Here is a 27,264-nt window from a genome sequence, read left to right as displayed (position 1 = left end):
GCATGGGGGGGGGGGGGTGGGGGGATGGGGTGTCGCTATGTACAGTATGTGTAAGGCTACACAAATTGAGTTTGAATGTAAAGTGAGCTAAAAGCAGAAGCCTCCCTTTCTTTGGACAGGATGTGGTCCTCTGAAATACTGTAGTTTGTAGTTTTATCAAGCAGCAGCCTCTGAGGAGCTGCAGCATTCTGCTGGTTGTGTACATGGGTGTTTCCTGCTGGTACACACAAGTTTGGTCATGCTCCGAGACATCTATGGATGTTTGTTTCTTGGTTAAACTGTTGGCTGGGTATCTTCCTCGACCTTCCTGCAGGGGGCAGTGTTCTTCCTTGCCTGCAATCGACTCGAGATATCCTTTGTTAAACTTGAATTAGCCAAAGCACTGTATACACGCACTGTAAATTAACTCTAACAATGTTTCCGACATACATACACTACCATTCAAAAGTTTGGGGTCACTTCCATTCTACTCCATTATAGACAATACCAGCTAAGATCAGTTGCATTGTTTTTTTTTTAATCAGGGCAGCAGTTTATGTTCTTACATAATTGCAAAAGGGTTCTCCGATGTTTTCTCAGTTAGCCTTTTTAAAATGATATCAGATTAGTAAATGTGACTTTGGAACATTGGATGAATGGTTGCTGATAATGGGCAGAATATATATATTGCATTAAAGATCAGCCATTTCTTTCTACAACATTAATGATGAAAACAAGGACATTTCTAAGTGACCCAAAACTTTTGAACGGCAGTGCATGTGTGTTTGAACAATTTAGTCAGACATAACAACAGAAAAGAAACAAGTTTGCGAAGATTTCTGAAATAGTGTTCAAACTTTGATTTTTTCAAGAAGTGGGATGGTTAGCGGAACCACTGCTTATTGATCATAAACCTGTGTGTTTTTATGTGAGTGTTTGTGTGGAGGGGGGCGTAAAACAATGTGGGACACTACAGTACAGGGCAGTCATTTCATGAAGGATGCGGCACAGCTCAGTGAAAAGGATTGCAACATCAAATTCCAATGTTCACTAACTTACATTAGTCATGATGGTCAAGCAGCTGTCCCCAGCTCCCTATATTGAAATTGCTCAGTGGGACTCTCATTTACAATCTAACCAGTGACATCAACTGTAAGGTTGCCATTTTATTATTGAATCAGGCTGTGCGTCATGCTGCATTTTTAAACACGCAAGTTTGGAGAGGTTGGGCGTTGCGCTTTCTTCGATAGACTGTAGGTGGCGCACCACTGAGTGCATAACTATACTTGTTTGACAGACCCTAGGCAAAGAGTAGATGCTGCGCACCTAAGTTGGAGATAACTTGAAGAAGCCCACTCTTGTCACGTTTTATTTGAACTACGATGTGGACTCACTGCAAGACCTGACAATAGTAATATCAAGGTAAGAACATCTATTTTCATTCGTGTTCTTATCGGTTAGATTTGATTGCGTTGATAGTTTGTCCAGCGTAGGCTATTTTGGCAGAGCGTAGACAAAGTTTCTTCAATCAGAGGAATTGTGTACACAACAACAACTACAAGACGCACAGGATTTTTATTTTAAGATATGTTAAAGGCTATAGCAACGGTGAATACTACCTGATGCGTCTAGATCATATCATAGGGTGTGCAACAGTCTGGAAGACAAACATTTTGAAATAATTGTGTCATCACATGTAACATAGGCTTGTGCGTTATGACCTGAATGGAGTAGCCGAAGATAACGAAGAAGTTTAAATGTACGCAAGATAAGCTTATGTTTCTTTTTGTTTCCTCTCTGTAGTAGGCAGTCGTTTCCCACATAGTATAGCATAGCTGTCATATATGCTGTAGCCAGTGACAGAGGAATTAAAGTGTAGGCTAACCAGATCCCACAGCAACACAAACACGTACAGTGTACATTTGGGCTCGTTTGATGCTTTACAATTATTTGTTCAGCTTAATCCGTCCTAATTCAGTTTTGTTTCTGAACAGCAGTTCATTTATTCAAGGGGGGGATCAGGCTACCTTGTAACCCAACACAATGAGCGCAACTGGCTACGTTCCCAAAAAAGTTGTTTTCAGTCGTGTTCTCTACAAACACAGATTATTCCCCGTCTAGTCTTGAGGCTGCCCTGTATGCGACCGACTTTAGTGTCCTAGTTGCGTTTTGTTCACCATGTTCAGTGCAGGATCAACGTTAGCTCTTGGCAGTGAGTCAACACAACCTTGGGTTAGGCTACTACACAGTGTGCTGTTAGTCTTGGGTTGATGGGTGGAATGTTGCGCTGCGTGTAGGGACCTGCTGGCGCGTGTGTGTGAGTGAAAGTATCCTCTTGCTCTTACCAGTGGCAACCGCAACCACGGACACAGTATTCACGTTTTCTCATCCCGTAGGGCTACCAACTGACAGGATCGTACGCTAGAACGAAGAGAGAGAGAGACGTCACGACAGACATAAACTCTTGTCCCCGCTACTCAAGAGACCATCGTTATCAATGAGGACATTAGGCATGGCTGTGTTCAAGCAACAACGAGTGGAGGATTTTTATGAAATTGGAGAAGAACTTGGCAGGTGAGTAAACCCTATGTCATGTGCTTATAACTTGTTACATGGAAATACACCCTTAGAGGCTATACCTTCAAGTAGACATGTTTGTGTATGAGTGCTGTGCTTTCATAATGCTTATATATGTGTGTCCCTATGGGTCCAGTAGAGGAGCATGTATACAGTGTGTCCACTTGAACTTTGTGATAGGTAGGGTCAGAAAAGGGTGGGGAATTACAGGCATAGCTGAGATTGCAGACAGACTGTTTCTTTCCTTATAGAGACAGCTGTGTAAATGCATAGCACTGTAATTATGGACATATTTATGCACTGTAACACAGCTTTGGGATTAGAGTTGGGGTATTCAGTTCTTCTCTGGACTGGCTTTGCTTTTCTGTCCGACCTGCCCTTTTGTGCTTGTATTACCTCTAAAGAAGAGGTCAAATAGGGCACAGAGGATAAGCCGTCTTTGAACTCCTAGCTGATAAAAAGAAAAAAGCCAGCGGTTGGACTCTTTTGTCAGTGTCGAAGAATGGGATGGGTGTTGCCTGGCCTCTGCGTTCTCTCCTGACTCATGTTTTGCTCTGTAAGTTCCAAAGAACGTTCCCCTAAAACACTGCCTCAACAGGCAGCCCAGACTCCCTCCCCTTCTGGGGCTTGTGATCAGGCCAGGGTAGGGGAGAGAGGGGAGGATGTCAGCCTGTGAGCGGTGCCTGGGAAGTGCCTGTTTGACCACTTGGAAGTTACAAATCTGTTGAGAGGGGGAAATGTAGGGCGTTTGACCTGGGGATGCGAACATGCTTCAGGAAAGGTGCGACTGTTTTTACAAGAGGAAGAACAGCCACCCAGAGCCAGGTGTCCGTTGCACTACCATGCGCTCTGGCTTTGGAGTTCATGCATACACACACACACACACACACACACACACACACACACACAGGTATGAGTTACACAGTCCTGGCTCTGAGTCCAGGTGCTCGGGGGGTTCTGATGGTGTCAGGTTTCCATAGGGCTTATTTATGTTCCGCTGTCTGTCATTGTCATGCAGTTTCTCTGGCACACCCACACTCAGACAATGGAGGAATCGGACAATGCGCCTGGGACGATGGTGGTGGTGGTGGTGTGTGTGTGTGTGTCTGTGTGTAGAGTCACTAGGGCTCTCTCCTGAAGTCACTCAAGACCTTTTGTTGTGTAATTGTTGTTGTTTGTTGAATTGTTGTTGTATTCTTACTCCTACTGATAAGCACTGCTCCATTGCTCGGTGGTTGGTTGACTTAAACTTCTGGGTGAAGTTCCCATAGATGTCATCAAGCGCAGGTTTTACTTTTCTGTGGGGAGAAGTTTGACAGAGAAATGAAAGAGGAAATTCTCTCTCTCTCTCTCTCTCTCTCTCTCTCTCTCTCTCTCTCTCTCTCTCTCTCTCTCTCTCTCTCTCTCTCTCTCTCTCTCTCTCTCTCTCTCTCTCTCTCTCTCTCTCTCTCTCTCTCTCTATGATGTTCTGTACTACCATGACGATTGCATCACCCTATGAGAATAAAAAGGCAGGAATGGCTGGAGTGACAGAGATACAGTTATAGAGAGATGGATAGATAGATAGAATGATAGAGATAGAATAATGGAGTGATGGATACACACACACACACACACACACACACACACACACACACACACACACACACACACACACGTGTGGTACCCACAAACAGGTCTTCAACACCCCCACTGGAACACATCACATAACACACACACACACACACACACACACACATAATCACATGAAGCCACATGTGTTCTAAGTCAGATAAACTGTGACTTAGAGGGCTGCAGCAACCTTACATGTTTCTTCACCAATGTGTACTCAGGAAATGACGTGGTGCCCTTAGATAGATAGATAGATAGATAGATAGATATACTTTATTGATCCCTAGGGGAAATTCAAGACAACACAACCGAGTGGTGACATGGCTGTTTGGCACTGAGTCTGAACATAAATGTCACTAACTGCTTGGCTTAGAAAACAGCCCCATCAGATGCAATCAGACCCTGGCTTTCCATACCCGGTGGCGTAACTGCTCCCCCGTGGCCCTACAAGGGCTGGTTTAGGGCCTGAATCAGAGATCCCTGGATCACACAAAAGATATGTCCCCATCATCACTGCCATCATCGGGTCACTCTCTCTTCAGCCCGTTAGCCAACAGGTGGGAGACGTGAGGAGTTCTTATGCAATGTGGCCAGCAAGGCAGTGAGATGAGCCATGAGATGGCTTAACTGGCACTGGATGGGTGTGGGGTTGGAGAGAGGAGGAGAGTACAGTGAAGGGACTAGGACATGAGCTGGTCAGCTGTTTTTTTGCTTTTAACACACACACACACACACACACACACACACACACACACACACACACACACACACACAAATGGCTCAATTGAAGCATTCTATATGCATTCTATGTGTGTGTGTGTGTGTGTGTGTGTGTGTGTGTGTGTGTGTGTGTGTTGGGGTGTATGTATCAAGCAGATTGTTCTTTTGGCGTGCAGTAAGTGTGCAGGAACTGAATGTGATAAAGGCTAGACCTCAGGTCTCGTTCGCTGAGGCGTTGCACCCTTGAATAGACAAGTGGTTAAAAACAAGGAAGTGAAGCAAAGAGATGCAAACGACTGATAGCTTAGACCCCAGCAAATACAGCCAAGCATGTCATTTTACAGTTTCATCTTGTCTGCAGTCTCATTGCAGTCATGACGATTCAAACACCTTTAGAGAACCTGTGTAAAGCTGGATTGTCCAAGGCACTCTTCAAAAAAAAGTTTAAAAAGCTTTAATGAATAGGCTTAATCATAGAATCATGTTAAAATTGCCAGAGAACCTGTTTGACATGATGGCTGTGATGTTAAAATAATGATGTGATAAAAATATAAAAAAGACAAAAAAGACCAAAGGTTGTGGAAATACAGGTTTCAAGATGATGGAGTACCACAGCTTTGCTCCGAATTCCAAAGATATTAATGAGTGATGTTTGGTCGAGGCTACTACTCATGTCAGTAGTGTGCTATAGAGAGGGACTGCCTAAATTTCTGAAATAGGAAGATGGTCATGGTAAAAAAACAAAACAAGCTGAAATAAGAACAGGAAATATTCCATACTTCAGAGTTCTCACGCAGTTCTATTAAGTGTGATACTGATAAAGAACATGTATTTAAAAGCTAACCATGTTCATAGTTGTGTTGTAGAATTTGCATACTGTAGATCAACCAATCAACCACAGTGAGTGACATTCAAATACCACAGAGCTGAATAGCACAGAATAGTTCATCTGTGACCTAACTTAGTGCTGTGGCCTCAGATTTGTGAGGAACAGCATTCCTGCATGAGTAGCAGCACTAAGGTTGTGTGCTTGAGACAAAATAAGCACACATACTCATAGGACATACTTCTGGCATGAATGACTGTGCAGGTAAATTGGTTTGGATGACGACGTCCGTTCAATGGAGAACTAAAATACAAATATGCATCCGGACACGTACGCAAGCAGCTGCACAGTCAGCTGCGTTAGCTTCCACACAGCATAAGAGGTCTGACACGTGGTGAGATGGCTGTTTTTGCACCAAGTCTTTGAGGATGTCTGTGTTTATTTTTAGCAGAGAAAAATGAAGGGAACTCAATGTCTGTTCGGTAGGTATTCCTGAAGTTACACCCCCCCCACGCTCACTGCCTGTTGTAGACTTCTGCTGTTTCCGCTGTAAACTAGTGCTGTATGTCTACAGCTATTCCACCAAATGTCAGATCAGGTGAAGCTCTCAGATAGAAGGATTTGGATTCTCAACTGGCAGAGGATATTTATCATCTTCCACATGCCTTGTTTAGAAACAGTAGCTGTAAGTGAAGCTACTGTAAACAAAATATGATGTTGCAACATCTACACAGTATGCCGATAGCTGCCATGGAAACATCCAGTGGTGTGTGTGAGCCTGTCAATCAAGTTGCTAATCTATCATAAATCATTCAATCATGTCATGTCTGCTCTGCAAATGGCAAATAGAGTGGTTGCTTTGGCGGCTAGTTCTGGTGGTAGGGCAGAAAACAAGGAAGAAAGGGAGGACACAATGACCCGATATACAGAACTTGTAAAGAGAAGAGAGAGAGAGAGACAGAGACATTGACATTGTCAACACCCTGGCCTGGATATTTGGAGCCAGTGTTTTTATCACCTGGTTAAAATGGATGGGCATTCCAGTCATAAGCCTCGATTTGCACCTCTTTAGTATGCAAACACCTCTGCCTGTCTGATCTCTCATCTCACACACACACACACTCTCATTCACTCATGCACTCACTCTCTCTCTCTCACACATACACACACACACACACACACACACACACATACACACACACACACACACACACACACACACACACACACACACACACACACTATGATTATACTGTACACCCACCCTCCTACATGTCCACCTCTGCATATAGTGTAAGTATAAGTATATATACTCTTTTGATCCCGTGAGGGAAATTTGGTCTCTGCATTTATCCCAATTAGTGAATTAGTGAAACACACAGCACATGCACTCTTATCCACATGTCCACTGCACACTGAACTGAACTAACTTAATTAAACACACATGCTTGCTCTCTTTCACACACACACACACACACATGCACACGCACACGCATACGCATACACACACAGACACAGACACACACACACACACAGACACACATACACACACACACAACATGTATATATGAGAGTGAGGGATTTGTATTGGAGACACAGAGCTGTGTTATCATGAATTATCATTTATGAAACAGGCTTTGTCTCCCCAGTGGTTGGTTCCCCCAGGCTGGTGTCTGTGTGTGTGTGTGTCTGTGTGTGTGTGTGTGTGTGTGTGTGTGTGTGTGTGTGTGTGTGTGAGTGTGTGTGTCAGTGTGTGTGTATCCTGGGCTGGCGCCACAAAGCTCCATACACAGCCCCATAGCTAGGATAATAACCTGCAGCTGTCAGGAGTGGAAACTCAGTTGAGACCCCCAGGCACACAGGCTTAGGGTATTGACCACTACACACACACACACCTAGAACACACACACATACACCTAGAAAACACACACATCTACAACACACAATAACACACACACAATAATACACATACTGTACACCGACAGGCATTCAATCTTACTGTACAGGCCTCTTCACACACCTAGAACACACACACACACTCCCATCCGCCCCCACACACACACTGTACATGACACACACAGGCATGTGTGGAATGGGCTGTCCCTCTCCTCTCATGTGTACTTGCCCTTGCCTTATTTGTCTCTTTCTCCCACTGCCTTATCGTTTGTTTGTCTCTGCCTCTATTCTTCATACGCTCTGTCGCTTGTTTTTTGTTTGTTGGTGTGCCTCTCTATCCCCCTCTCTTTTACGAAAGCCTGAGCATCAATGTGAAGGTGTACAGACCTCAACTCTCCAGCTTATAGTCCAAAACCTCTGTCTGACGCACAGCAGATGTCGTTAAATCGAGTATCTTATGTTTCTCAAAGTGTTTGGTTCCTCACTGTCACATCCCAGGACATTGTTCAGCGTGACTGAATATGTAGATGAGGAGTTTCTAGTATAAGTATAAGTATATACTCTTTTGATCCCGTGAGGGAAATTTGGTCTCTGCATTTATCCCAATCCGTGAATTAGTGAAACACACTCGGCACACAGTGAAGTGAAGCACACATTAATCCACTAATCCTGGCGCATTCAGCTGCCTGCAACAACAGTGGCGCTCGGGGAGCAGTGAGGGGTTAGGTGCCTTGCTCAAGGGCACTTCAGCCGTGCCGGGGTTCGAACCGGCAGCCCTCCGGTTACAAGTCCGAAGCGCTAACCAGTAGGCCACGGCTGAGTTTCCAGGGTCTGTGAGTGTTAGTACGGTACTGAATATGTCAGACGAGGAGTGTTCTCGTCTACATATGTACATACATACATATCTCGTCTACAGTGAATACTGTACTGTTATGGTGAAGCTAAGTGCTGTGGTGTTAGAGGGAAACAGGGCTGGGTCTGGTCTCCAGAGGTAACATGTGCTGCTGATATAAGAGATGGAAAGACCATTTGAAACGCCCCAGAGGTAACCAGTAACATTATGTGCACTGCACACACTTACGTACAAGTACATCACAAGTACATCAAAACGCATCACACACAGGCCAGGCGTGGGCTTTCCCTGGAGAACTATTCTTTTTACAAGGCCAGTATAGGTCACACACACACACACACACACACACACACACATAGAATGCATATAGAATGCTTCAATTGAGCCATTTGTCTGTGTGTGTGTGTGTGTGTGTGTGTGTGTGTGTGTGTGTGTGTGTGTGTGTGTGTGTGTATATATGTCTTGAGTCCTAACACAAGCATCCACACACACACACACACACACACACACACAAACCTGCACACAAAGAAATACACTTTCAGGCCAGGTGTGGAAATTCCCTGAAGGGCTAATCTTTTTACAAGGCCGATGTGCACGTTGGTACCCTTGTGAGTTTGTACACTGTGTAAGCAGTAAAGAAGAAGAGGGGGAGAGAGTGAGAATGGAACTGGCCTGTGCTCTCTCTCCATTCTGAAGTGTTGGCTCTGTCTGTAGGGCATGCCCCAGATTACCCCCTCCTCCCTGTTTATTGCCTAAACTGCCCAGGTCGGTTGGCTGCCGACCCACCCCTGTCCCTCTGTCCCCTGTCTGTTTGCTCTTGCGATAATGCGGGACCTTGGACTGAATTTTACTGGGTCACAGAACACACAGAGAAAAATGTTGTGAGCGCAAAATGAATTCCAACATTGATGAACATAACACCATTCAGATGCTGTATGGGCCAATTTTACACCAACGGCAAAGCCACAGTTCAGTGAAATTTAGTGATTTAATACAGGATATAATTTAACATGCTTGCATTCATCAGTAGTATTCAAATACTCTTTTTAACCTACTCTAGATTTGGATTTACGAGCACTCATGCTTCAGCTCAGAGTGGGTGTTGAATTCACTCCTTCTGGATCAAGTCAACAGTGTTATTCTGACACTCACGTTTGTATTCGTGTGCATCCCTGAGTGTGCATGGGCACAGACTTGTTTCGCTCTACAGCCCTGCCCATCAGTTTATAGCTCAGATAACTACCCCAGGCTGTGCTCATCGCTGATAGCTCAAATAAATACTTCAGCCTGTGCGCACTGCCGATAGCGCACCGGTTGCAGCATGCCACTAATGCAGTTACCCCCATGCCCGAGGTTAATAGGGAACAGCCGGCTCCCAAGGCCCCGCTTATGGACAGCCGATCCAACGCCAGCTCATCTGGTCCCTTTGAAAGGAGCCAGTGTGTTTACTCTCCCATCGGTGAACACTATGTATTTTGTCTAAATCTGTATTTTGTCTGGATGACTTTCTGAAGTGCTGGAACAGCTGGAGGGCAAGGAGGGGTGGGGTAGTTAGACACGTAAAAGGGCAAGTTGCCTAAGAGTGACAGGGGAGTGAAAGAACTGGATGTGAGGAGCGCAGGAGGAGGATGGAGAATTCCTCACGGTGACCGCCACTAATAGCGAGGGGGACATGGAGACGCTGATGGTGCGGACAGGTCTAGTTGACCAGAGAGTGTGCTGGAATGTGGCTGAGAGGCTTACACTTTCGGGGGACAGACTTGAGCCAACACGCACACAAACGCACACACACACACACACACACACACACACACATACACACACACACACACACACATACACATAGAAAACCTTCAGCAGGCCCATCAGCGCAGCGCGGGGTCAAGCAGGTGGGAAGAGAGAGGCGTGGTGGTGAGAGGAGGGGGACTAATTTTAGCGTTACACAGAGCCAGACGGGTAAGAGGGGGCCACACAGGAGGGACTTTGCAGCTCGGCAGGGATGCCTGCAGAACACAGGAAATGATGTGTTTGTAATCAGATGATCCATCCACCATCCCACACACACGCAAACACACACACATACACACACACACACACACACACACACACACAAACACATTGCCATGGACCCTGCTTATGCACTGGATGTCTGTGCTGGAAGCCAGGCAAAGCATACACACACATTCATAGCCATACATACACGGACACACAGACACACACTCAGCAACATACATTGCCACTCCCCCTGCCTACGCACTTGGAAGCCAGGCAAAGTACACACACATTTATAGGCACACATACACACACACACACACACACACAAATTCATAACCACAAACAGACACGGACACAAACACGTGCAGTAACACACTGTGCTAGCTTTGGAATGAATTTGATAACAGTATGGGGTGGGAAAAATACTGTGTCACATTCTCTCTCCCCCTCTTCCTCTCTCTCTCCCTCTCATTATTTTTCTCCTCTCTTACCCTCCATCTCCCTCTTCCTATCCCTCTCTCACTTGCCCACTTACCCTCTATTGCTCCCTTTCTCCATCCCTCCCTCCTCCCTCTCTTCTTTTCCCTCTGTTCCTCGTCACATCTCTCTCTCCTCCTTCCTTCCCTTTCTCTCTCTCTCTCATCCTCCCTCATCCTCTTTCTTCTTTTCCTTCTTTCTCACTCACTCTTCACCTCTCTCCCTCTCTCTCTATCTCTCTCCTCCTCTTCTCTCTCTCCCTCTCTCCCCTTCTCTCTTTCCCTCTCTCTCTATCTCTCTCTCCTCCTCTCCATATCTCTCTCTGCCTCCTACTCCGAAGTGCTTGACTTATGTCCACTATGCTGACCCCACTCTGTGCTGATGCCGATGTGATGCTCTTTTGCGTGTGTTTCCATTTTGAGTGCGGTGGCTTTCAGACGCAGCGCTGAGGCGATTGACACAAATAGCTGCCTCTTAAAAAACAAATGGACCCCAGCTGAATGGAGTTTTACTGTGTGTATGTGTGTGTGTGTGTGTGGACCCCGGAAGACTCAAAATAAACCGAGTCACCTAGTGATGTGATCTCACTGGCGTTCGTCACATTTCTATGGGGTGACCCCCTGTCCAAGTGCGAGGGTTTGAAAGGATGCCGCTGGCGCTTTGTGTGTCTCCTACTGCCACTCAGTCTGCTCGCTGTTCTCTCTCGCTCTGTTTGCCTCCGTTCCTTTGTCTGCATTTCTATTTCTGTCTCTGTGTCCCTCTCTCCCTCTCTTTCACTTGCTCTGCCTTTATGCCTATCGTTTTGGCTACCTAGTTTCCTTGTTCTCTCATTCTCTTCTTTCTCCCTTATTTTCTTTAGTTCTTTCTTTCTTTTCTTGCATCTTTCTGTCTCCCTCTCTCTTTTTCATTCTATTCCCCTGTCCACCACCTCTTTCTGTCTCTCTACCTCTTTCCTCTTCCTTTCTCACTTTCTCCTTCTCTCTCCCTCTCTTTCTCTATCACCCCCCACCCTTTCCACCACCTCTTCCTCGCTCTCCTCCTTTCTCTCTCTTTCTCTCCTTCTCCTCCTCTCTCTGCTATCAGTATCCCCCTGACCTATCAGGCTGTGGTTGAGTGTCGGTGGAGTCCGTCTCCCGGACTCGGCGGCGCTCCAACCGATAGCGCAGTGACCAGGTCACCGATGGCATGCAGCTATGCATTTTGGGATGCTTAGTCAGCCGAGATAGGGGCCGTCTGAGTGTTGTCCTGTGGATGTTTACACTAGCAAACCCCTCGTGTGAGGATTACTGCTCACATCCGAGTGACATATATGTTATCTTTGAAATGGACACATCCCATCTCATATCCCCTTTAATGTCATGTCACTCAGCTCAAATGACTTACAGGATAACTGCCATAATACACACCCATGTAGGGATAGAATGCTTCTCCGTAGGTTGTGGATGTGCTGACACAGATGTTGTTGTTTTACTGAGCATGTTCCTTTCAGTGGGTTTGGAGTATTGATAGATTTTTTTTTCTGTTCTGAAATTGAACAGAATCATTTTAAACTGTCTCTCTTTGTCTCTTCCAATGGAGTACTTTTTGGACTACTGAGTATTTTTGCAACTCCAAAATACTCAATGCTGTTTTGTGCAATGCAGTGGCACTGTAGCTCTATGTGGTCTTGGCTACTGAAAGTGCCTTGTGCAAACGGGGTATAAACCATTTATCTAGAGGAAACAGTGCGGTTTATTTTCCTAACTGCTGTTTATTTGCAGTATTCTGAGGATACAAAAGCAGGAAAAGGCCCCGAGAATCATTCTAATACACACACACACAGACACACACACACACACACACACACACACACACACACACACACACACACACACACACACACACAAACACACTGTATGGAGACAGAGAAGTGCTCTTCTCTACTCACAAATATTTGGCATATTCTAGGCACAGGCAGAGCAGTGCCCACAGAGAGGAGAGCTGGCATGACTGACCGCGGGAGCGGAGCAGCGCCACAGCAGATCAGAGTGGACCTGACCGCCACGGCGGTTCTGAGTAGGATTGAGGCATTCCTTCTCCCTCATTGCTCTCTGTCTACAGGAAAGGCTTTCTTCTTGCTTCACTTTTCATTTGTTTGCTTGTCTGTTTATTGAGTTATTTTTCCTTTTTTTTCCTGAGTCTCCCACCACCCACACCTCACATCTTTTTTTTCTACGGGAAGGCTTTTCTTTTAGCTTTTGCTATTTATTTATTTGTTTATTTATTTATTTATCCATCCCCTGGGTTTCCGACCTCACTGCTTTCTCGCTTCACTATTTATTTGTGTCCGTTGTTTGTTTTCTTGGGGCTCCCGCCACCCTCACCCTCATGCTCCTCAGTGCCGGGCATGCTAGTGGCTGGAGTTCCTCTCTTGCTGCCTCTGTCTCTGTCGCTGCCTTTGGGGAGAGACACTTTGTCGGGGCACTCAAGAGACAGACAGACGTCTCCCCTGAATCTCTTCAGACTGACCGATTAATTAGCCTTACATGCCCCACCGACGTCTTAATATCAGTTTTATTGGGCTCTAATTCCTCATTCCTCCTCTGCTGCTGATGGCTGAGATGGGTAAGCCTATTCCGGGTCCATGCTGTTCCTGCCGTCAGTTCTGTCCAATTGCACAAACCCAAACAGAGCCTCGGGTTCTTCATCAGCCCCAGAGGAAATGAGGAACTTTGTGACAGAGAGCGAGCGTGTCTTGTTGCAATGGGATGCTCTCATCGTTTCTGAAAGCCCCCTCTTGATTGGCTGGTTGTGCAGGCCAATCTCCCCTCTGTGCATCCAGTATTATGTGTGCTTAAGAGGATGGGTCTGCCCTTATTGCTCATTAAATTGTGATTTATTGTGACTCAGGTCAGTGATGTGGGAACCCAATTTCTTCATTGTCGTGTATTAAGTGTTTTAAAGTGAGCTTTGTTATAGGTAAAGATACAGAATTATATTGGACTGCTTGTGTTGGGCTTTATGTTCCTAATTCACAGCTTGCTCAGTCAAGGTTGTGTCTAAGACAAAACTCTCTTCCTGGATTTTTCTGTTTTCATGACTCAATTCAGCATACAACAATGTTTTGGCCATAATTGTTTGCTTAGGTGAAGTGCTGTTGATACTGTCATGGCACTTTATTGAACTGTCTAATGATAATATAATGTATAAATCATACTGTATGAATTCTGAATTCTGAAATGAAGTCTGAATTTACTCAAGTTGAACATCATTGTTTGTTACATTAGCACCCGGTAAAATGCCTTACTGGAAGATTGAAAGCAAGTTTAGATAATTTCTCTCTAGAACCATCTTTCATGTGTGTGTTGTGTGTGTCTTTGCCTCCTCTGTGGTGCAGTGGACAGTTTGCCATCGTGAAGCGCTGCAAGGAGAAGAGCACTGGCGTGGAGTACGCCGCCAAGTTCATCAAGAAGCGCCAGAGCCGGGCCAGCCGTCGCGGGGTGCGGCGGGAGGAGATCGAGCGCGAGGTCACCATCCTCCAGCAGATCCAGCACCCCAACATCATCACGCTGCACGACATCTACGAAAACCGGACCGACGTGGTGCTCATCCTGGAGCTGTGAGTGACACACACTTACACACACACACACACACACACTGACACAGGCACAAAACACACACACACACACACATGCACACACTCGCACACACACAATGCACACGCACACACACATGCACACACACACACACACACACACACACACACACACACACACATACAGAACCTCATACAATGCACCTGTTGGCATACCTGTTGGCATACCAGTAGATATTTAGAGTCCCGGGTAAGGTTTTTGAAATGGTGATGCTTGTGAGTACATTTAAAAAAAATATGTTTTTCTTTCTCACTTCTCTAAACACCTCCCCTCTGTCATGTGCAGCTGATAATAAGCCGCACTAAAGGGCCTTTCAGCACTGCTTTGGCCACATCGACTCAGTAGAACAACAGTTGCTTGCCTAATCATCTCTATAAGAACCCTCATTCAAGCAGCACAAGCCAGCACAGTGAAGTAAATGGGACAGGACATTCAGCAGTTTGAATATAGCAATTATATCACAGTCAGTGCTGGTCCTCTGGGCCGTGACTCCTGTGACACAGAGCACATCGCCGCAGGAAGCCCACGGCAATGGGATCGCACACTGGCTGCCTGTTCTGTTCTACGTGCATGTGTGTGTGTGTGTGTGTGTGTGTGTGTGTGTGTGTGTGTGTGTGTTTGTGTGGGCACTGAAGGAAATGTCAGCACTTTGGAGGGGGTGCGGTGTGTGTGTGTGTGGGGACGGGGTTGGAGGGTTATAGAGGGGGAGAGAGGGAAAGAGCAAGGGGTGGGAGTAGAGGGAGAAAGAGAGGGAATAAGAGGGAGGGAGAGAGAGAGAGATATGGAGGGAGAGAGTCTGGGGGGCTGCTGGGAGGCCCATAGTGGGATCTGCAGGAGAGGCAGAGTTAGGACGGAGGCCCAATTAGGACTAATTGAAGGAGCCGAATTGAATGAAAGCCTGTGGTGAAAGGGCAGGCCTTGTCCATGGCGGTCAGCTGCGCTGCCCTGTGCTAAGTGGAGAACATCATCTAGCCATCCCACCAACGTCACCACTGCACTGAGCAGGGGACTCGGCGCACGCACGCATGCACGCACGCACGCGCGCACGCACGCACACACACACACAAACCCCTTCTCTATAAACAAAATTCCTCTCCAATTTCTTGTCACGACACGTTATCCCGTCTATCTGTCTGGAGACAGGAACCAGCGACTGCAGTACTGCAGGCTATGAGTGGAAGGGGATCTTCGCAAGTCAAGCATGCCGCCTATGGCAAGAATACACTAGCAGATAGTTCCTCAACAACGGAGTGATCCTATTGATTGTGTGTGTGTGTGTGTGTGTGTGTGTGTGTGTGTGAGAGCATGAGCGTTTGCGTCATCAGGGCTGTTATCAGATGGCGGTGCAGTCCCAGCTAAAGGGTCGTATTTACATAAGTTTGTTTTAATAAAGCTGCAGGTGAGAGTGCGGGGTTTTATCAGTGTGTCTGCTCTTCCGGGGACACTGGCCCTTCAGCTGGTAGCACAAGCTCAGCAGCAAGGCCACATTCATGCCATGCACTTAGCTGAGTCATCTGTGTGTGTGTGTGTGTGTGTGTGTGTGTGTGTGTGTGTGTGTGTGTGTGTGTGTGCTTTTGTGACCGTGTGTGTGTGTGTGTGTGTTTGTGTGTCTGTCACTTAACTCCAAGTTGATCCGGGGGACAATAGGCCTTGTTATATAATTGAGTCGCTTTGGATAAAAGTGTCAGCTAAATGAATACATTTAAAATATAAATGTCATCTGGCTTTCTGACTTTTGTGCGTGCAGTGTGCACTATTATGTTAATGCTGTGCTGTCATCGTAATCAGGTGTGTGTGTGTGTGTGTTTCCAGGGTGTCGGGGGGAGAGCTCTTTGACTTCCTGGCCCAGAAGGAGTCTCTGAGTGAAGAGGAGGCCACAGAGTTCATCAAACAGATCCTCGATGGCATTCAGTACCTCCACTCCAGAAACATTGTGCACTTTGACCTCAAGGTGTGTATACCGGTACAGGTACACACACTCTCTGTCTGCCTGTCTATCTTTCCCTTCCTCCATCTTTGTCTCTGTCTACCATTTTCTGTCGTTCTGTTTTTCTCTCTTCCTGTCTGTCTCTCTTTCTCTCTCCCTCTCTCCAGCATCTCCCTTCATTCTCTAGAGGCTAACTGGGCTGTGGACCTAAGGGGAGTGTCCAGATGGATGCTCTTTGAACTCTACTCTAAAAGCCAGAGTAGGAAGTGGTGTTCATGTTGATAGAAAAGCTCAGTTGCCATGGCAACCAATCATGTCTCCAGCAGGCAGGGTTCTGTGGCCTTTTAAAAGTGGGCTTTTCCAGCCAGCCATTCCCTCACTGTCAGGTTGCATAGCAACACCTGGAGCCCCTCATCACTGACAGGGTGTGCATGGTTACGGATGTGATCGGGGTCTCAGAGAGAAGTTCTCTCTTTTTCAGAAGAGCAAGAGAAAGTGTTCTCTGGAGAATCTCGGGTCAGAATCTCGTTCAAAAAGCAAAGCACGCCACTGTCAATTTGAAACGATTTCCACACATCATTGATGGAAATATTATTATTGTTATTGTTGTTATTATTATTATTATTATTATTATTATTATTATTATTATTATTATTATTACATTTACTGAAATAATCTATTGAGATAATAACATATTTAGATGGTGACTAATGTTTCATAATAGAAGTGATGTTGCTATGTTATGTTGGTCCTGCTGATAATGCTGGCCAAGTCCTTTGTTACACTAACGGCATACAGCAGCAGTAAGACGGTAATATGATTCCCTCGCACAGTGTGTGTAACACTGGTGTCAGTGGATCTTAGTGTGTGTGTGTAGCGCTGGGGAAAGTGGCTGGTGTCAGTGGATCTTAGTGTGTGTGTGTAGCGCTGGGGAAAGTGGCTGGTGTCAGTGGATCTTAGTGTGTGTGTGTAGCGCTGGGGAAAGTGGCTGGTGTCAGTGGATCTTAGTGTGTGTGTGTGTAGCACTGATGAGTGTGGCGGAGTGTGTATAACACTAGTGAAAGACAATCGTCTTACTGGAGCTTGGTGTGTATATAGTCCAGGTATAGTACAGGGAAAGAAGTAGCCGCTGTGTCAGGGCCACTTGTTGTCCAGCAGTGGCTAGCTGGGCAGGACATGTTTATCAGCCTTGTGTAGACGAGTCTCACATGCCTGGCAGGGCTCCAAAGAGGCTATCTCCTCCGCACGAGTCAGGGAGACCGAGTACGATACACACACACACACACACACACACACACACACACACACCTCTGACACCCCAGATAATCTTCATCCTGTTTTTGTAGTGCAGGATAGCACCCCCACGCTATCCTCACATTCATGTCCAGTGTCAAGGGCGCCCAGTAACCTCCGCAAGTCACGTGTCCCTCGTGACCTCGTTTCTGAGGCGCAAAGGGGACCATCTCTCTGAAAGCAGGAGAGCTTCCACAGAGGACTTAATGCTTATTGAGTCTTGTTTTGTGTCTCAGATTTGTGTCTGCAGCTACATGGGTGACCTTTAGAGATACACGTTGAAAATGGCTTCAGGGCAAGTTGGTGATGCATGAAAAGAAGTTTTGTCATGGCTGATGGCACAGCTCTCGTGACCTGTCCATTTGGTTATAAAATGATCGGGTGTGGTTTTAATTTAACGTAATTTGCATGAGAAGACTAAGTCAAGGTTTGCATATAATTTCATTCATGATGCGATCTGTTTTTTCTTCAGCCTGAAAATATAATGCTGCTGAACAACAAAGTCCCTCTACCCCGCATCAAACTGATTGATTTCGGCCTGGCACACAAGATAGAAGATGGAGTAGAGTTTAAAAATATCTTTGGGACCCCTGAATTTGTTGGTATGTCAAATGGTCAAATGATTACCTAAAAGCATTCTTTTATACCATTAGTACAACAGTTTAATATGGAGGAATCTCATATATTACACACACACACACACACACACACACACACACACACACACACACACACACACACACACACACACACACACACAAACACTCAAACACACACATGATTTTCTATTAGCAATAAACACATGGTTACACTAACCTTAACCCAAGTCTTTCACCTTGCTTGCACCATATTTGTGCGGCCCCTGTTGTTGTTTATTGTGTAAGTGGACGATGAAGGCATTTTTGTAACATCTGTTCTATTTGCAGCACCAGAGATAGTGAACTACGAGCCCCTGGGATTAGAGGCCGATATGTGGTAAGAACCCCTAATTACTGTCCACGCGTGGCTTTTGCCTTCAGATGTTTCCATGGATTAACCTTGTTTTTTTCCTTTCTCCCCTCCTCTCTCTCTCTCTCTCTCTCTCTCTCTCTCTCTTTTGTTCTACCTACCTCTGTTGGCCATATACCCCCCCTCTTTCTCTCTCTCTCCCTCTTTCATTCTCTCTTTCTCTCATTTACCCTACTATCTTACTCTCCTTCTCTCCTCCCCTCCTCTCTCCTACTCCTTTCTTTCTCTCTCTCTCTCTCTGTCTGTCGCGGTGACAGGAGCATAGGAGTCATCACCTACATCCTGTAAGTGTGAAACTGGGGGGAAATGTGAAGAGTGTGTGTGACTGTGTTGATTGCTATTTTTCGCTCCTTATGAGTGTGTGAATAATGTGTCAAACGAAGCTCTGCGTGTTATCTGAGTGGGCTTTCTCCACCCCCACCCCCAGATTAAGTGGAGCATCTCCATTCCTGGGGGATACCAAACAGGAGACGCTGGGCAACATCTCAGCCATGAACTATGAGTTTGACGAAGAGTTCTTTGGCAGCACCAGTGAGCTGGCTAAGAGCTTCATCAAACAGCTACTGGTCAAGGACACTAGGTAAGTGGTCCTGCTGCCCAGACCTAAACAACGCACGTGAACATGACCTTCACACTGTCACCTTCTGATACCAGTACCAAACCACATCTGCATTTCAACATCCTACTAGTTTAAACTGCCTGAAAGCTATACCAGCTCAAACTTGTTGTTTTGATTATGTAAAAGACAAATCAAGTAAATGACACAAAAGGTATTTCACTGAATGACGAGACCAGACCTGTTCTTTTGTCTTTTCTGGTAGAATAGGTTCACTTAGTCCTCCTTTGGTATAACATCAACAGTTGTATATTAAATGGATAACATGGTGTGAAGTGTGACAGTGTACATATCGTTTTTACGTTTACATTTATTCATTTAGCAGGCACTTTTATCCCAAGCGAGTTACATATGTCAGTTATATTACAAGGGTCACTGTCCCCGGAGCAACTCCTTGCTCATAGGCACAATGGCCGGGTATTGAACCCACATTTTTTAGGCTACTGCGTGCTAGCCCAGCTCCTTAACCACTATGCTACCACCGCTCAATGTTTTTGTTATTGTGTGGATTCTCAGAGTTCTTTCACTGGTTCAGTCTCTCCTGACTGGGTGTGTTTTTTTGTGTGTGTCTGCTTGTCTTGCAGGAAAAGGATGACCATTCAGGATGCTCTCAATCACCCCTGGATAAAGGTAATTACTGAGTTCATCAGGCGCTCTACAGCATGTTGCTGGTTTCAGAGGTGTGTTCCTATTTGCAAAAACATAGGCGAACATTCGCAAACGTCTGCAAACCATTTTCTCAGTAGTTCTCAGCCAACATGCTGGGAGTTGGATGTTGGAGGATTACTGTGGCGATGGAATGAACACAAAATCGCTCAAATGATCTGTTTTGAGAAAACATGTTCCCTGCGAATGTTCACTTCTGTTTAAGGAATTTGAATGCACCTCAAGTGTGGTTTGAGATGCACGTCACTGTCCTGCAGTGTCTGAAACTGATAGCTGTGCTCTGAACTGAATGTTCAAAGTCACTTTGGTTATGTGTGGGTGTTCAATACATCTGAATCAAAATCAGAATCTAACTAGACCATCAGACCACTTCTCATCAGTAGTGAGATTTGCTGACGTTTAGACTGTGAGATTCTACATGGTCCATTGAAATGAGCCCGCAACTAAACTAAACTAAACTGAACTTAAAGGTGCTATCAGCGATGTGACGCGGTTTGGGCAACTTGGGCAAACCTTGCCCATAAAACTATAACAAACTGTTCCAGCAAATCACCGACGAGATGCGCGTTTGGGAGAGTTTCAATTGCACAGGAGGGAGGTGGAGGGAGTAGCGAGCTAGCTCTCCGTTTTGTTTCAACGTCAACAGAAGTGACGTTACCCTGCATCGCTTGTAGGACCTTTAACATTACACACAGAATGGAAGGAATATAAAGATTTTTGACAACACAGTGAGTTTTAAGTACGTTTCCAGTTTTCATGTGAATTCAAACCTGGTGAGGACCAGTACTAACTAGGGTTTCAGCTGCATGTGGGGAGAAGTGAGCCCTCCTCATTTCACCTCTTCCACCTTCTCACTGGTGTGCATCTGTAAAGTGTGTTGCACAGTGTAATTGACATGATGTGATCCTTGACACCATCCATGCAAGCAGTGGAGTCATATTGTTCTGCATGAGAGTTTGGATTCAAACAGAGGGGCAAACTGGCATGTTTGTGGAGACCACTCACAACAGTAACAGCAGATCGTGGACAGAAGAATGGACAAAAACTGACAACAGCTACAGGCCCTATCCCTGAAACCTGTGTGACCAACACACTAACACCCCATCAACCTGCACCTAGCTGTGTGTGTGTGTGTGTGTGTGTGTGTGTGTGTGTGCTTTTGGATCCACGTTTGCCAGCACCATAACCCCACCCTCTCTCCAACCCTCTGGATCTGATTGGCTATTCCTCCCTTCTATCCAAAAGTCGCACCAATGCGTGGCGGCTGCGGTGGAGGAGAGCTCGGCCCCGGGGGCGCCACGGCGTAAGACCGAGGCAGAGCCAGAGGCCCGGCAGCTGAAGACCAAGCGCCTGAAGGAGTACACCGTCCAGTCGCACGCCAGCGTGCCGCCCAACCACACCTACGCCAACGTGGAGCGCTTTGCCCGCGCGCTGGATGACATCGCGCTGATGGAGGCGGACGTGGCGGGCGTGCGGGAGCGCCGAGAGGCCCTGCAGGGCGACGTGGAGGCGCTGCTCTCCGCCTGCGGTCAGCGTGAGGCCTGGCTCCGTGAGGGCGGCGAGGGTGTGCGCCAGGAGCTGTCCCGCGCCCGCTATGAGCTGCGCAAGGCCGAGGCCACGCGGCACGGCCTCCACCAGGACCTGCGCGCCACCGACGCCAGCCTCCACAGCGTGGGCCAGCGCTACCTGGAGCGGCAGACACACCTGAGCACGCTCAGGGAGGAGCTCACCTCCGAACTCTGCTGGCTACGAGAGGTTGTCGTGATGAGTCTCCACAGCGACGCCGGGGGCGACCGCGTGCCTTTTGGCAGCGACGTGAACGAGGCGTTCAAGGAGCTTCTAAGCCACGCCTGTGGGGCGGAGCTCTGCTCAGAGGCGGGGCCTGATCTCACAGAGACTGACTAGGGACTAGAAGGGACGGGAACACACATGGCAATGTAAACACGTCTTTAGTACAATCACACATGCAAACCTGTAGCATAGCAATGTAAACACATCCTTAGTACAGTCACACATGAAAACCTGTAGCATAGCAATGTAAACACATCCTTAGTACAGTCACACATACAGACATGTCCTTAGTACAGTCAAAGTTGTTTCCTCCTGGAATCACACTCATTGTGAATGGAGGTGAAATAAAACACTGTAGGTTATTAACTGCATGGCAAGTAATGTTACACATTTGTGGGGTTGAATGTATTTATTATAATGTATATGTTAAAGGAATCTCAATAATAAATTATATTTAAGATTAATTTAGTCTGATACCAAATACACTTTAAGCAAACACTTGTTATACTGTAACTCCATACATTTGTGTTTTGTTAATTGCTTTTCAGGACATATTGGCTTTCTAATTATTTTCATTTTTTAATACCTAAAGGAGAGATTAATGAAATCTTTTGTACGTCAGCAACAATGAAACCAAAGCACTTTTTTCGATCAAAAAGGAAACTTTTATCAGGAGTGGAAACAAACCCTTCGTAATGAAATTGTCTCCATGCCATTAGCACAAGGTTATGTTGAGTCTCTCTTTATTTGGGTAGCCTATTTTCTAGTCTAGTCACTGAGAATTACAAATAGGCTTAGATGTTATATGTAGAGTAAAGGTTAAGGTAAAGTGCGTGTGCGTGTGCGTGCGTGCGTGTGTGTGCGTACGCGCCTGTGTGTGTGCTTGTAAACAAACAATCCGATTGTGGCTTTAGTTCAAATATATTATACTTCATAAATAATAGAGCATTTGTGAAGCGTCTAGTATGACTTATGCAAATAAAGGGTAGTCTCATATGCATTGTTTTGTTTATTGCATTGTGTTGTATTCCACTGCTGTTTGCAGTGTATATTGTTTGACCCGTGTTTGAGCCATGTCTCTCATGTCTTGCTTTGATAATACTTTTACTGCAGTAAAGAGTTGACATGTTATGATTTATACTCAGCCTTATCTTAGCCTCTTCTGTTAGCTGCACAGTTAATGGCCCTTACTGTTACTGTTGAACTCAGCTACTGCAGAATCCACACAAAAGAAACATGATGATACACACACATGGCTATGAAAGCATTTTTCTTTTTTTTGTGACTTGTTTTTTTGTCATCATTGTTTTTGTTTTTTTAAATATACTGTCATCATTGTTTTACACTGTTTTCAAAGGGAAATAAAAAATAACTATCCTGTCACTAACTCAAGCAATTCAGTTGAATTACACCACATGGAATAAATTCAGTGCAAAAAGAAATATTAGAGACGAGATGTGTACAGACATTCTATGCACATAATATAATATCATATAATATCAAACAATACATCAGTTTAGTTGGAGCATCAGTTTAGTTACAGCAGTAGGTATGCTGAAAGCACAATAGAATAAGTAGTGTTTATCTGTTTCTGATGATGCCAAGGTTAGTGTCTTCCAGTTCCCTCATGCTTGCTGTTTCACCCTGATGTGACCTCTTACAGCCGGAGAACCCCAGACAGGCGCTGGTGCGCAGGCAGTCCGTGGTCAACATGGAGAACTTCAGAAGGCTGTATGCACGACGCAGGTGGAAGGTAATCTATACATCAGCAAGAAATATGTCCTTATCCCTACAACAGGCACCAGTGGAGAGAGAGAGAGAGAGAGAGAGAGATCCAGGTCTATGGGGTACCAAAGCTCACTTTGACCCCAATGCCAAAGAGCCAGTCTCCTTACTATGGCAGTCAGAACACATACTCAACCATAGTGATGGCACGGTGTCACAGAACTAATGAAACCATAGTGACCCCATTGTATCGCAGGGCCCATGACACCATGATGACAACACTCTGTCACAGAGTCCAGGAAACCATGGTGATGACGCACTGCCACAGAGTATGGACTCTGGTACTGCCCTGGTCTGGACTACATTCATTCAGCATCAGCTGCTGCCTGAGTTGAAATCATACTGTATGTGCTTAGTTCATTGCATTGTGTTGTTAGTGTGAGGAAGTGAGAGAGCAGTCCCACTCGGCCTCAAACCCAGGTCTCAGGGTCTCTAAAGCTGCACCTTGACCACAACAGGAAAGAGCCAGGCTCATTGGTATGGCAGTCAGAGTGCATACTTAACCGTAGTGACGGCACTCAGTCCCTCTCAAATATGTTTTGTAAGTTTGGAGAAAAGTGTTTACCAAATACCTTAACCTTAATTTAATTGTAACTTAATTTGCAGTAAACAGACTCACTATAAACTGTGTCCTGGACACCGCCAAAATAAGGTTCTGGTTCAAATCGCATGCTGTCGTCTCTGTGTGTTGTGTGTAGTTGTCCATCAGGATCGTGTCTCTCTGTAATCACCTGACTCGGATGATGAGGAAAGGTCAGCCCAAACGGCAGGTTTGTACAACAGCTCTCGTCTTTTTTCTTGTCCCATAACATCAACAACACTCTTTAAGAACTGTTGCTTGTCCCAAGAATCAATCAATCAATCAATCAATCAATCAATCAATCATTCAAACACGCATGCAAACAATTACTTGGAATTTCCTCATGAATGATTCCTAGTAGAAATTAGCAACTTGAATGCCCCTTCAGTATATCTGTAGCTCAGTTTATTGACTCAGTGTCTTGAAGCTGTTCTAAGTAGGAATCCTTCAAAGAATTCCTCTAATCTTTCTATTTAGTGTGTGGCACAAACTAGCTAGAGATCCAACTAATTGGATCAGTCCTCTATCATGCCATTGGAGTCTTTGGAGCCAGACATCCTGCCCGACAGACGAGTGCTATTCATTTCAGTTCAGTTTGCTGTTTAAGATGATCTGGAAAGTTCTTTTGATTTGTCTTTGTTGTTTTACACCCTCCCAATAAAACAGGTCCCATTTAAACTGTGTGTCTGGTCAGATATAGCATGTGTGAATATAATTACATTTCATTGATATATCTGATATATTTTTAGGTAAATCTGAACCCAAACACCACATCCAAGTTCAAACAAGACAGTGCAGTGCCATCTCCCTAAAACAAGCATTGTGCTTTGCTTGAATTCAGTATGATGTATTCATTTTAAGTTTTAATCATATTAACACAACCATATGGTTGGTTGAATTTCCCCTAGGGATCAATAAAGTGTGTGTGTGTATATATATATATATATATATATATATATATATATATATATATATATGTATGAACACAACCACAGAACCACAGAACCACAGAAGGGGGAAAAACATAAATATGAAGCTCTTTGAACTTGTTAAGTGACAGGTCAGGTGACGTCTTGTGTGTGTGTGTGTGTGTGTGTGTGTGTTTGACAGGCAGCTCTACCCGGGATTGTGGAGCGCACAGTGGCCATGTTTGAGCGCGACTGCGAGAGCGACCAGGAAGAGGAGGTCATGTACAGGAAGCCCAGGACTCGCAAGAGGAGCAGCACCTCCTGAAGCGCCTCTCTTCTGAGGGACTCCTCACGCTACTAAACCCAACAACCCCAGAGTATTTCAGCACAAGAGTACACACCTGCCTAAACGTTTCAACCATTCCAGCTTTCTGAGCCTCACCTGACAACAGTGAAGAGCCTTGAGTGGTCGATTGCCTTTCAACATGATGTGCCCCAGGTTTTATTTCATGTACATTATGAAAACATTTTATAGTGCCACAAGGTGATGTTTTGAGGTTTTTTGTGAAATACTTTTTTGCAGTAGATAAAAGGTTTGTCTACAATTGCTTATCGGCTGCCCAAGAGAAGATTTAAAGATGGTGCCTGTTTTGAGCTGAAAACATACTTCATGTACTTTACTTTATAAAACTGTGTGTATTTAGCAGGTCTTAAAAAGTGCCTTTGCAGTCTGCTCACTTAACAAGTGCCTCATGTCCTCCTCTGTGTACTGAGGTATTTTTAGCTGATTTTGTCAAATTCCCACTGTGTCCGGTTTGGCCGCTAACTCGACTATGATGGGTTGCATATAAATATGTTATTTCCAGGTATGCATATAAATATGTTATTTCCTATTTGATATGTGAATGGGTTTTGTACAGTCTCAGCGTCTATATAACAGAGGCAAAGAGTGCCCAGAGAATATTTTTAAATGTATATTAACTTCTATGCCTTTGAAGTGTGAGTGCCAATTTCCCTTCAGCCCCTTTAAATTTTAGAGAATGTAATTAATCTGAGGTAATGTCTTACTAGCGTGGTTTACAACCCTTGTAAATAAATTGATTTGTAACTAACCGGTAATAGACACCGCAAAATAACTCATGTATCTTTGCAGTTGTTTTCCAGCATTGCTAAATATTTCATGCCCATATTCTCAGCCTAGGAGTGGCTGGTAGAGTAGGTTATTCACTTCTCCCTGGGAACCTTTTACCCTTAGGCCTGTTGTGATGGCGTGTTTGTGTCACAGTCTTTCCAAATGGGCTTACTGCAAACTGTCTCAATTGTATGGCAGGAAAAAAGAGAGATTGGTTGGCTCACTGGTTTTCCCAAGGTGGTGACAGTCATTTATTAGTCTGACAAATGCAGCTGGGAGAGTCTTCACGTCAAAAGTGCATAATTACCGTAGGCACCGTTGTGACATTTCCAAAGAACATTTCATTGAATTTATTTTTTTATGTTTTATTTGTTTTTATCTTTATTTCCTCATACTACTTCCTAAAGGCATTCAGAGGCTAATTGTGTAAGCTGTGGAACTCATGTTGTTCATATTGGTTGACATTACAGTCTCAGTCTTAGTTGGTGCCAACTTGTCACTGTTAGTGAACGCTCTAGAACAGAGCTTGTGCTGTGTGATCCGTTAGAGTTGCCCATGTACAGATAGATCTAGGTAGAATTATTTGTGAGTGTATTTTTGAAAGTGTCTAATGTTGTTTACGTTTGTGTGTGTGCACTCTTGCGTGTGTCTGTATATGTGTGCATGCATGCTTGTGTGGTTGGCTCTGTGGACCACAGAATGTCTGTTAGTCTCTGTTTTTGTTTACATTGTGCTTGGGCTATTTACAGTAATAACATCTGTTCATATTCTTCATTGTAATTAAGATGCAACTCAACCTCACCATTCTGAGATGTTGGAGTCGCTCCGACTTCCACCTGTTACCATTTGTCTTAAAAAACTGCTGACTGCTAAGAATGTGTTTAATGACTGCTTTTTAAGTTTACCTCTATGTTCTATAAGCCCTATGTTTTGGACTATATTTGTAAAAGTAATTGGAGCAAGAGAGAAATAAATATTTAATATATTTA

The 27,264-nt window shown here is 45.1% G+C and overlaps 1 protein-coding gene across 2 annotated transcripts; it reads left to right on the top strand.

Moving 5' to 3' along the window:
* Window positions 1–1,195: 1,195 nt before the first annotated feature.
* Window positions 1,196–27,264, top strand: dapk2b (death-associated protein kinase 2b). Of its 2 annotated transcripts, XM_042110776.1 has the most exons (12): window positions 1,252–1,401; window positions 2,376–2,553; window positions 14,311–14,532; window positions 16,382–16,520; window positions 18,262–18,391; window positions 18,716–18,764; window positions 19,055–19,081; window positions 19,225–19,377; window positions 19,998–20,043; window positions 23,534–23,623; window positions 24,354–24,425; window positions 25,346–27,264. In XM_042110776.1, exons 2-12 carry the CDS (start codon window positions 2,477–2,479, stop codon window positions 25,466–25,468), a joined length of 1,128 nt encoding a protein of 375 aa, XP_041966710.1. In that variant the 5' UTR covers window positions 1,252–1,401; window positions 2,376–2,476; the 3' UTR covers window positions 25,469–27,264. The 2 variants fall into 2 exon arrangements, with proteins under 2 accessions (XP_041966709.1, XP_041966710.1); XM_042110775.1 differs by lacking the exons at window positions 23,534–23,623; window positions 24,354–24,425; window positions 25,346–27,264 and adding an exon at window positions 21,325–23,253 and having other exon boundaries at window positions 1,196–1,401.

This window comes from Alosa sapidissima, chromosome 11, assembly GCF_018492685.1.
Source record: "Alosa sapidissima isolate fAloSap1 chromosome 11, fAloSap1.pri, whole genome shotgun sequence".
In the NCBI taxonomy this organism is placed as follows: Eukaryota; Metazoa; Chordata; class Actinopteri; order Clupeiformes; family Clupeidae; genus Alosa; species Alosa sapidissima.
Note: the sequence above shows the minus strand (reverse complement) of the source record. Positions and strands in the feature narration are given on the sequence as shown.

What these genes read in the sequence shown, in the direction of transcription:
- dapk2b (XM_042110775.1), top strand. Translation starts at nt 2,477, where the DNA reads ATGAGGACATTAGGCATGGCTGTGTTCAAGCAACAACGAGTGGAGGAT. An exon ending in ATTGGAGAAGAACTTGGCAG is followed by an intron (nt 2,554 to 14,310) that starts GTGAGTAAACCC and finishes TCTGTGGTGCAG; the next exon opens with TGGACAGTTTGCCATCGTGA. An exon ending in TGGGACCCCTGAATTTGTTG is followed by an intron (nt 18,392 to 18,715) that starts GTATGTCAAATG and finishes TTCTATTTGCAG; the next exon opens with CACCAGAGATAGTGAACTAC.